At 39.9% G+C, this 11,627-nt stretch overlaps 1 protein-coding gene across 1 annotated transcript; it reads left to right on the forward strand.

Moving 5' to 3' along the window:
• The first annotated feature begins 5,631 nt into the window (after window positions 1-5,631).
• Window positions 5,632-11,405, forward strand: LOC122298962. Its single transcript, XM_043108805.1, has 6 exons — window positions 5,632-5,739; window positions 5,806-5,870; window positions 5,981-6,308; window positions 6,543-9,276; window positions 9,364-9,438; window positions 11,038-11,405. Exons 1-6 carry the CDS (start codon window positions 5,632-5,634, stop codon window positions 11,403-11,405), a joined length of 3,678 nt encoding a protein of 1,225 aa, XP_042964739.1.
• Window positions 11,406-11,627: the final 222 nt, after the last annotated feature.

Here is an 11,627-nt window from a genome sequence, read left to right on the forward strand (position 1 = left end):
CTGGATTTCCCCATTACCCCACAACAAATGGATCTCTTGCTGTAACTCATGACTGAGATTGTTGCTAAAAACCATAGATGTTTTTTCCTTATTAATTTTCTGCCCAGAAACTTGCTCATAAACATCTAACACCTCTTGTACCCTCCTATTCTCTTCCACATCCGCCTTACAAAAAATAACACTATCATCCGCAAAAAGCAAATGATTGATGTTGGGAGCATTTCTACAAATTTTCAGACCAGAAATATCCTTTCTTACCCCAGCAGCATTCAGCAAAGAAGAAAGGCCTTCAGTACAAAAAAGGAAAAGATAAGGGGATAAAGGATCCCCTTGTCTCAACCCCCGAGTAGGAATAATAGGCCCTTTCGGAACTCAATTGACTAAAACTGAAAAAGAAACTGTTTTAACACAATACATCACCAAAGAAATAAAACTCGACTGAAAACCCATAACTTCCATCACCTTTTGAATAAAGCACCATTCAACCCTATTGTATGCCTTGCTCATATCCAACTTCAAAGACATATACGCTTGACTCCCAGTCTTCTTATGCTTTAGGTAATGTATCAATTCATAAGCAATTAATACATTATCCGTAATTAAACGACCCAGAACAAAGGCACTTTGACTATCCCCAATAATACAAGGCAAAACAGCTTTCAAACGATTAGCAATGACTTTTGATATAATTTTATAGGCCACATTACACAAACTAATGGTCTATAATCAGCAACAACAGAAGGGCATTTCTTCTTAGGAATAAGAGAAATATGGGTATGGTTTAGAGAAGGAGGAAAAACACCCGAATTTAAAGCTTGAAGGATCACGCCCTTCATGGAAGTTCTACCATATGCCAATATTTCCGAAAGAATGTAGGAGACATTCCATCAGGCCCTGGCGCCGAAGAGGGATTCATTTCTGACAGCGCATTCCACACTTCAGCTTCAATAAACTATTGACTTAGTTCCAAATTCATAGCTGGTGTAACCCGATCAGCAAGAGCTTCTAGAAAATCTGTGGATCTACTTGGATTAGAACTCTCAAAGAGAGCTCCAAAATAGTCTAACAGAATTTTATCAAACTGAACGCCAGTTCACCACACACCATCCCCATCTTTTAATTTATCCAGCCTATTCTTTCTTCTTCTCTGAGTAGCCTTCATGTGAAAATATTTTGAGTTGTTATCTCCCTCTTTCAGCCACAAAGCTTTTGAACGTTGTCTCCACATAACCTCGTCTCGCTCCAACCATTTCTGAAAATCTTCTCGAGCCTTGATATGATCAGTTTTGCATTCTCCTGTTGGATCCGAGACACTTAGCATTTCCATATTCAGCCTAGCCAACTTCAATTGCTTCTACACATTACCAAAACAATTCTTGTTCCAAAAATTCAGTTGAATCCCACACTCCTTAATATTATGTATAATACGATCCATATCATGACCCCCTTCTACTCCCCTCCAATTAGCTTTAATTATATCCTCACAACCCTTTTCCCCTACCCACATTTCTTCAAAGTGAAAAGGGTGTTTAAAATGCCCATGATTGCTATCAGCTTCAGTATTCACCCAGATGGGGGAGTGATCGGAATAAGCAGCCACACCATGAGAGACACATGCAGATTGGAAAAAATTGCACCACGGTTGGTTTGCCAGTACACAATCAAGTCTCTCACAAATACACCACTCACCTCCTCTACCATTTCTCCATGTAAATTGATTTCCTTTAAACCCAAAATCCTTGAGCGAACATTCATCAACCACATCCCGAAAAGCATTTATCTGCTAGTTTGGCCGAGGTAAACCACCACATTTCTCATCATGATGCAATACTTCATTAAAATCCCCAATAACCATCCACGCCTCCCCATCTCTTCTATTTAAATGACGGAGCACATCCCAAGTTTTAAAACATTGAGAAACTTCCGGAAAACCATAAATACCCGTAAGGTACCAAGTGCCAATACCCATAACATCATCAACCCGAGCATCAATATGGCAAACCGAATAATTCATAATAGATAAAGAAATATCCCTACCCCACAATAAAGCAAGACCCCCTTTCCTTCCATTACTATCAACAACTAAACAATTCACAAAACCCAATTTAAATTTGCATACCTCAAATTCCTTTGCAGTCAGACGCATTTCCTGGAGAAATAGAATATCAGGAACTTCTCTCCGCACCAAATCACAGAGAGTTCGAATGCCTCGTGGGTTCCCAAGCCCACGGACATTCCAGTTGACAATTTTCATTGCCTTCGGCGGGGCTGAGCAACAGCCACCGCCGATATGAAATCATCTCCCTGAAGAGATTCAGGCAATTTACCCCATGAAGAGGCTCCACGTTTGGTCGGTCTTCCCTTGTCATTTTTATCAGGAGAACCAGCTTTCCGTTTCAGTGATAGGGTTGAAGAAGGAGAGCCCTTATCTGCAGAATGAGTAGCTGATGAAATACTTGACATCCGCTTCCATTTCCTACTAGAAAAACCATCAGGCCAATCCACCTTTGCTGGGTCTTGACCTACATTGCCCAGCCCGTAACAAACAATACGAGCCCCATTAGGTTCCACAGCTTGGAAGGACTCCTTCGAACATGGCTTTGTTTGTAAAGCAGGCCCAGTCCCATTCGCACGATGGTCCTTTAACACACTTATCTTTTCATTAAGAAAGCCAAGCCCATCACCCAAACCAAGCCCATCCGGTTTAGAACCCTTATCAGTATTCGAAACATCCTTTGAAAGGGGAACATCCGTTTTAGGATTTTCATCAAACATATGATATACCCCCTCACCAGAATTTAGAATCGTATCATCACCAATAACCGTTTCCCCATTTGTTGATAACGGCCCAATCCCAACAAAAACATAACAGTCAGGGGCATTTTCCTTTAATTCCTTGATCTGCACCGAGAAATTAGGAGACGTTTCATCCCGTTTTCCAACTGCTGCAATGTCCCCTGAGACAAGAGATGCTGGTGGAGAAGAGAAGTAAAGATCCCTCTCACGATCTAATCTCTCATAGTCGCTCTCCCTCGCGCTCTCTCAATCTCAAGAACAATTAAGCAGAATGTCCAGCACGTTTGTGCTGCTGGAAGTCTTATTTCTTAATTTCCCATTCGAACGTTATTTACTAACCGTTCGAACCCAAAAATAGAAAAACAAAAAAATTTCCCGCTTGATCAATTCAGCACACAACCATTTGAACGTCAATTATAGTATGTTCGAACGGTTAATTGAAAGTGTAATATGGCTCAAATTGATCCCGCCATAGCTTGTCAATGGCGCCAACATATTATATACATTCGAACTCCATAAATTGCCATTCGAACATATAATTACCTGTTCAAACAGTCATATTAGGCAATTCAAACGTGAGATATATATATATATATATATATATCTAATTTTATTACTATATATATAATTATAAGTTAATAAGTATAATATAATTTAAGAATATAGTAGAACATAAGGATATAGTAGTGTACAAGACTATATACTTATACAGTACACCCATATAAGTATTATAAGTATGTTATATAAGAGTACATTATATAAGTATATTACATATATAAGTATATTATATATTTTTTATTTTTTTTATTTTTTAGATAACAACGAAAACTTTCCTACGTAAAAAACTTTCCTTATACGCTTTGCTAGAGTTCTCTCGTTTTGGCTCTGCTAGGTGCGTCTGTTTGCCTGCATGGCGGCCTCTGATGGCCCGCCGCCCATGTCAGCCTCGATCAGGTCCTTCGCCGATCTAGTATCTACGGTGCCTCAACCTCTGCCGGAGATGGAGGTTCCTTTCCGTCAGCCAAAAACCATTGATGGTGAGCTGGTATTCACATTTTCAGCAGAGGAAATTGACAAACTTGCCCAGCCGTTTCGGTTTTCCATTATTTTGAAATTCCTTAGGCAGAGGCCCTCCCTAGATGCAGTGAGATCTTTCATTCGCAGTCGGTGGGGGTTGTCTAGCATGCCTGTTGTTTCAACGATGCAGCGTCCATGACACGTTTTCGTTCGGATGGCTAACGAGATGGATTATAATAAAGCCTTGTCCAGAGAATCATGTGAGGTTAATGGGATCTTCTACAGGCCTTTTGCATGGACACCAGACTTCGATGAAAACTATGAACCACCGTGTGTACCGGTTTGGGTGTTTTTGCCTGGATTTCCACCGAGCTTTTACCATGTTAAAAATGATCACAGCTCCTATTGGTAGGTTCATTAGATGTGATAATTCCACTACGTGTGCTACACGTACAGATGGTGCTCGGGTATGCTTAGAAGTCGATTCTTCAAAGGCACCAATTAATTATTTCTGGATTGGTAAGCATGGGGTCCTGAGAAGTAGAAGGTAGGAGATCATATTTGAGACTTTGCAGGCATACTGCTCCAAGTGTAAATGTCAAGGACATAATGCTCTAACATGCTGCAAGGAAAATGACCAAAAGAAACATATGAAAGGCTCAAAGAAATGGGTAAAGATTGATGTGAAACCTACGGATGATAGGGTGACCGATTTAGAGAATATGGGAAATCCTGAGAAAGAGGTGCAAAAGGACGATTTGGTGCCTCATGAAGTTGCTGCAGTGGCCGAGAATCCCCCTATGTTGAAGTCTGATATTATTGGGAAGGAGGTACTGGATGATGAAACTGGAAATGGGCACACTGCTAGCATGGAGATGCAGAATATTGCTCAGGTCTCTCGGCATGCAACAGCCCAGGTTTATGTAGGGGAACCGAGTTCTTCTAATGGACATCTAGGTCAAGAGTTTGAACATGGTGAGGCGTTGATGAGTGAAATGCGTGTGGAGAAAAGTGTTGTCTCGGTGTTGGGTCTCATAGATAAGGAAGGGAGGTCTAAAGATATTCCTTCTTTTCAAATCACGGAACTTATGGAGGATGGGTCCAGCTTGAATGATGAGATGATGATACCGGATAATGATGGTGAGCATGTGGAACATCTTATTTCTATAGGATGTAATGATGGGGGTAACAAAGAGTTGGCTGAGGAAACACAATCGGACCATGAAATTGAGAGAGTTAGTATGAAAGAGGATATGCAAAAAGACTATTGTATGGACTCGGAAGGCATGACCAAAAAAGCAGGTAAGTTTCTGAAAAGAAATTCTACCTGGGCTATTACTCGTCCTAATAAGTTGAATTTATGATTAGTCCAATTTATTTTGGAACATACGGGGAGTTCGCTCTTCCAGGTTGAGGTTGAGGAATATTCTTAAAAAATTCAAGCCTAAGATTATTGCTTTAGCTGAGCCTTTTTTGAGGGAAGATAAAATTTCCACTCTTTTGGGGAAGTATAAATGTGATAGTTTTGTCACTAATGAGAGACATAGTGGGAAAATATGGCTGTTGTGGAACTCTGATATCTCTATACAGTGGTTGAATGGGTCGAACCAATTTGTTTCTATGAAAGTTGAGGAGAATGGGTTTGTTTTTATTCTTACTATATTCTATGCTAAGTGCAACCCTGTTGAAAGGAAGAATCTTTGGGAAGATTTGGTTGAGCTGAGTAATGGAAATCTTCCATGGATTCTATACGGCGATTTCAACATTATCAGAGAGGACTCGGAATGACGGGGGGGTCACCCCCGACCTTTTACGGCTATGGGGGACTTTAATATTTGCCTTCAAAACTGCGGTGTTATGGATATGAAATCACAAGGCGCGTCGATGACTTGGTGTAATGGTCAAAGCAGCTTGGCTCATAGTTGGGCAAGGTTAGATCGTTGCTTTCTTAATTCTATTTTTCTTAATTGTTTTCCTAACGTTTTTTCTCAGGTGTTATCTCGTTCTACTTCTGATCACTCTCCTTTAGTGATTCAGATGGGTGAAGACCCGTTTAGGTTGGGCCTAGTCCTTTTCGTTTCCAATTTATGTGGACTGACCATGCAGATTTCCTTAGCTTCATGGAGGGGTCTTGGAATCAAGCTGGGCTTGGTTCTGGTATTTTTAGGTTATCCTTTAAACTTAAAAGACTTAAGGTGGCGCTTAGGGATTCGAATCAACGTGTTTTTGGGAGGACAGATGAGATTATCAAGAATATTGAGCAGCGTATAGATCAACTGGATAATAGCCTTCAGGATTCTTATTCTATTGAGGATGATAATGATCTTTTGGCTGCTAATTTGGATCTCTTAACTTGGAGGGGTCGGGAAAATATTCTTCTGTCTCATATGGCTAAGAAAAGATGGTTGAAAGATGGGGATAATAATTCAAAATTTTTCCATGCATATTTGAATGCTAAAAATCAAAAGAGGGTAACTGGCATGTTCTTGCAGATGGTACTCATTTAAATAACCCTCTTGAGATTCATAAGGCTGCTGTTGAGCATTTCAAGCAGTTTTTTAGTGAGAATAGCAGTTGTGAGCTTTCCAGTTTACGGGATTTAATTTCCCCAGTGATTACGGCAGATGAGAATTTGATGCTTTGTAGTACTCCTTCGATGGGTGATATTAAAGATGCTTTGTTTAGTATTCCTATTGATAGTAGCCCGGGTTCGGATGGTTTTGGCTCAGGTTTTTTTTAAGTCCTGCTGGGAGATTGTTAAAGCAGACCTTTTGGAGGCGGTTTCTGAGTTCTTTCAACATCAAATGCTCCCTAGATATTATTCTGCATCTTTTATTGTTCTGATTCCCAAGGTTGATTCTCCTACGAGCTTTGATAAGTTTAGGCCTATCAGTTTGTGCTCTGTGGTTTATAAGATTTGTGTGAAGATTGTGGTGGGCTGTCTCACGAATGTGCTCCCAAAGCTGATTTCCCAGGAGCAAGGGGCCTTTATTCCTGGTCGTAGCATTTTTGAAAATATTAGTCTTACGCAGGAAATGGTCCACTCTATTAATAAAACCACTAATGGGGGAAATGTCTTGGTTAAGCTTGATATGTCCAAGGCTTATGATCGAGTGAATTGGAGGTTTCTTATTCATGTTCTGGATTCTTTTGGGTTTTCTTCTCAGTTTTGCGCTTTGATAAACCTTTGTATTTCCTCAACTTGGTATTCTATTATGATGAATGGTACCTCTTTGGGTTTCTTTAAGGGCGAGCGTGGTCTGAGGCAGGGCGACCCGCTCTCTCCTTATTTATTTGTCATTATGCAAGAGACGCTATCTCGGCTTCTTAAGAATGCTTTTCAGAATGGCAAGATTGTCAGGTTTTCTCAAGCTAGAGGTACTCCCCTTATTTCCCACCTTATGTATGCGGATGATATTATTATTTTTGCTAATGGTGGGAAGAAGTCTATGAGAGGGTTGATGGAGGTGCTTAATCTTTATGAGACCTGGACAGGTCAGATTCTTAATAAAAATAAAAGCGCTATTTTGTTTTCTAAAAAGATATCTGACCCAAGAAAGTCTTCTATTATTCGTATGATTGGTTTTTCAGAAGGATCTTTTCCCTTTAATTATCTGGGTGTTCCTATTGTGATGGGTCGTCTAAAGGTTTGTGATTTTGGGGATCTGATTGGTAGATTTAATAAGAAAGTTGCAGGGTGGAAAATGAAACTACTCTCTACTGGGGGCCGTGTTATTCTTTTACGTCATGTTTTATCGAGCATGGCAACTCATCTTATGGTAGTTCTTCATGTTCCCCATGGTGTTTACGTGGCGCTTAACAGGATTATGAGTTCCTTTTTTTGGGGTGATTTTGAAGGGAAAGGGAAGAGGAAGTGGGTGGCTTGGAAATATACTTGCCAGCCTACGGAGGAAGGCGGTTTGGGTATTCGGGACTTTGAGGAGGTTCAAAGGGCCTTACATATGAAATTCGCTTGGCATCTTCTTCAGGGTCATTCTTTATGGGCAGATTTCTTTAGAGGCAAGTATGTGCAAGGTAGTCACTTATCCCTTTTGAGCCCTACTAAAGGAACTAGGTTTTGGAAAGCTATTGTGCATTGCATCCCGGAGGTTTTAAATAATTCTAAGTGGCTTTTGAAAGAAGGAAATGTTTCTTTCTGGTATGATAATTGGGCGGATGGGGGTCCTATTGGTGATCATTTTCCAGTTCTTGAGAGACCTTCGCTTCGAGTCAAAGAGTGTCAGATTGATAATGGTTGGGATATTTCTCTCTTGGAACGATTAGTGGGTCCACAAAAAGCTGAAGATTTGTTTCAGTTTTTGGCTACTAGGAAGGATGGTCTGGATATCCTTATTTGGACGAGGGATAAGAATGGGAAGTTTAATACTAGAAGTGCTTGGGACTGTATCCGTGTGAGAGCTCCTTCGTTACCTTGGGCAAATTGGATTTGGCATACTCATATTCCCAAGAAAATTTCTATTATGATGTGGAAGGCGTATCACAATTGTTTGAGTGTGGATGAGAAGATCAAGAATATTGGCATTCCTGTTGTTTCTAAATGTAATTGTTGTGCCAGGGGTCACATGGAGGATTTAAACCACGTACTCTGCACTGGTGACTTTGCTAGATGTATTTGGAGGTTGGCGGCGACCCATCTAGGTGTTCATATGGGTGTTTTCCATACTTGGAAGGAGCAAATTAATTTTTGGTTTCATCGTACTTGTAAGTCTTCTCAGTTAAGGTCTATCTTTGGTATTCTACCATCCATTGTTTCTTGGCGGCTTTGGGATAGACATTGCAAAGCTCGGGTTGAAGATAAAGTGGATTCAGTTCAGTCAGTTTGGCATGTTATCAAATTGTGGATTCGAAGGATTATGTCTTTATTTATGAAAGTCTCTAGGATTTCTGCACATGATGAGGCTATTCTGAAAAGGTTGGAGATCTCAATTGTATATCCTAAGCCCAGGCATACTCGTGTGATTAGATGGAAGCGGCCACCACAAGATTGGATGAAACTTAACTCGGATGGTAGTAGTTTAGGGAATCCAGGGCCGGCTGGTGCTGGGGGGGTTATTCGTGACAGCCTTGGTAGGTTGCATACTGCTTACTCGGTTTTCTTGGGTCAGGGGTCTAATAATTTTGCTGAGTTGCGAAGTTTGTTGGAAGGGGTTCGGAGGTGCCATCAGCTTAGCTTTCGTCGGGTTGAGATTGAGGTTGATTCCCAATTGCTGGTTTGCTGGTGTACTAAGGGTGAATGTAATATTTGGTACCTAGAAGATTTTTGGGAGGAATTGTGGGGTCTCTTGGGCGGTATGGAGTTTTGCATGCACCATGTTTTTCGTGAAGGTAATGTAGTCGCCAATTTTCTAGCCAAAATGGGAGCTGGGAGTTTAAATATGGATTGGTCAGTTAATGATTCCTTACCCGATCAGCTCTGTGGTCTGCTTCGTATGGACAGAATTGGTCTCCCCTACTTGCGCATTTCGTAGTCCTGGTACGTTTTCTTTGTTTATATTCTTGCATATTTTATATTGACTTCTCGTTTTGCAGGTGCTTTGGATTGGGCCCTGGTTTTTCTGTTGTTTACGTTTAGTTGGTTTGTTTTTTTTAGGCCTGTTAGAGTTGGTCTCTTTGTTGATTTGTCTTTTGCGTTGGTTTGTTTGGACACTTGGTTTTGGGTCTTTTTTCTTAGCGATTATCTTGTAAGCCCCCAAGTGTCATGATGTTACCACGGTATTCCTCCGCCATAAGTGAGGGCTCATTAATAAATTTGGGACGGGGCTGCTATGCGGGTGGCTGCCGGCTCTTTTTTTTTTTAAAGTATCTTATATTTAAGTCTATTTTTTATATTAGCTAAGTATATACTATATAAGTAGATATAGTTGTATATCTAAATATAATATAAGTGAACAAATATATGTAAGCATAAATATATAAGTATGCTATATTATTGTAGTATATAATTATATAGTAGTATATATAATAACTATACATGTAAGTATAACTATATAAAAGTATATTATATGATATATCTTCTTTTTTTAAGTATATACATTGATGTTAACATATTTTTGGAATGAGTTTGAATGGAAATGATAACCGTTGGAATGGAAAAAAAATAAATTTAACATCATGTCCAGACCCACACTCCGCCGCTCCAGTGCCACTAGTTGCCAAAGGCCGCCGTCGAAACCACTATCCCCCACCACTCTCCAATTGGAACAGGTATGTCCTCTCCCAACTTTTTTTACCATTTAATTTCTCCTAAAATATGTTTTAAATGGGTTGAATTTGGGGTTTTGAAAAAGCACCCCATTTCAAAATCGTAGTTGACTGGAAATGCAGGACAAGATGGCCCTATGATCATCCCGACCTCTCATTATTGTTATGGGAGGAAACATGACATTTTTAAACCGTAGATTTATGGTTTGGGCAACAGCTGAGTCGACTCAGCCATTGACGATTTCGAACCAGAAATCGTCATGTGAACATGTATGTGGCGTTCAAATGGTTTTCATTTGAACCACAATTAGATGGTTCGAACGACAATCTATGAGAGTTCGAACGTCATTTATGACCAGTCAAACAAAATACAAATGGTTTTCATTCAAACCACAATTAGACGGTTAGAACAACATTCTATGAGCATTTGAACGTTATTTATGACCAGTCGAACGAAATATGAATGGTTTTCATTCGAACCACAATCAGATAGTTCGAACGACAATCTATGAGCATTCAAAACTTATTGTTGATCGGTCGAACGCACTATATACCGTTGGAACGTTTTGTTAAGAATTCTAACGGTATATATTTTTTTCATATAGATATAATTACCTTGATCTAATTATAATTATGATATTTTATAATCATTGTTCTTAATTTTATATCATAAATTTAGCATAATTTTAATGGCTTCTTGGGGAAAGAAGCGGGTTGCGTCAGGGCAATCATCTAGCGAAGAAGTCTGAGAGAAGACTATTTTATTGGAGAGGTAGGTGAAGATAGATGATCTTAGAGATCTTCTGTGGGAGAGACTTTCTCTCGTATCTATATTCTTGGATCATGGTTGGACGTCGATCATAGATTAGAAGAATGAAGGGACGGACAAGATAGTTTCCTACATCAATATTGTATCTGAGTTCTATAGACAACTTGGTCGGGCCAGCCAGGAGGATGACACATACACTTTCTCTGTCTGAGGCATCACAATACACTTTTCAGTTGATGCATTTGTTGATTTTCTGGGTATCCCTCGACTGCCCACTGCATATCCTAATGTGGTGCCTAGAGAGTCTACACCTGCAGGCAATGGGGAGACTGCAGAGGAAAAGGATGTTGTGATAACTGATAAGATCAATGGCCTTGCTGATCTTGAGGTTCACCAATCAGTTGTGGGTCCAGATGCTCCTATCTATGATGGGAGCAAGAGCATCAAACAGGTGGACTTATCTATGAACATTATAATAGCCAACAACTTTGATCCTCGATTGTACAAGACTGAGGTGAGCATGGATCGGGCACGATTTATGTTACGGGTTGCTCGCAGGGTGCCTATCGACCTAGCAAGATATATATTCGCTAGGATTTGATCAGAGGCCACCTATATTACGACTGGTAGAGTTTTATTTTATTTAGTGTACTTGATTACTCGTTTTGATATATATATAATACTTGTACTTATCTAAAAAAAATTTATGACATATATATTGTCATTTGGAGTCATGCTCATACGATTTCTTTTAGTAAAAGGAGTCAGGCCAAACGATTTTGAGCGTCTTCGGGAGCCGATTGGACTGATCAACTTGACGACC

Source organism: Carya illinoinensis, chromosome 16, assembly GCF_018687715.1.
Source record: "Carya illinoinensis cultivar Pawnee chromosome 16, C.illinoinensisPawnee_v1, whole genome shotgun sequence".
Taxonomy (NCBI): domain Eukaryota; kingdom Viridiplantae; phylum Streptophyta; class Magnoliopsida; order Fagales; family Juglandaceae; genus Carya; species Carya illinoinensis.

What these genes read in the sequence shown, in the direction of transcription:
- LOC122298962 (XM_043108805.1), top strand. Translation starts at nt 5,632, where the DNA reads ATGGGGGACTTTAATATTTGCCTTCAAAACTGCGGTGTTATGGATATG. An exon ending in GCAGCTTGGCTCATAGTTGG is followed by an intron (nt 5,740 to 5,805) that starts GCAAGGTTAGAT and finishes GTTTTTTCTCAG; the next exon opens with GTGTTATCTCGTTCTACTTC. An exon ending in GCTTCGTATGGACAGAATTG is followed by an intron (nt 9,277 to 9,363) that starts GTCTCCCCTACT and finishes CTCGTTTTGCAG; the next exon opens with GTGCTTTGGATTGGGCCCTG.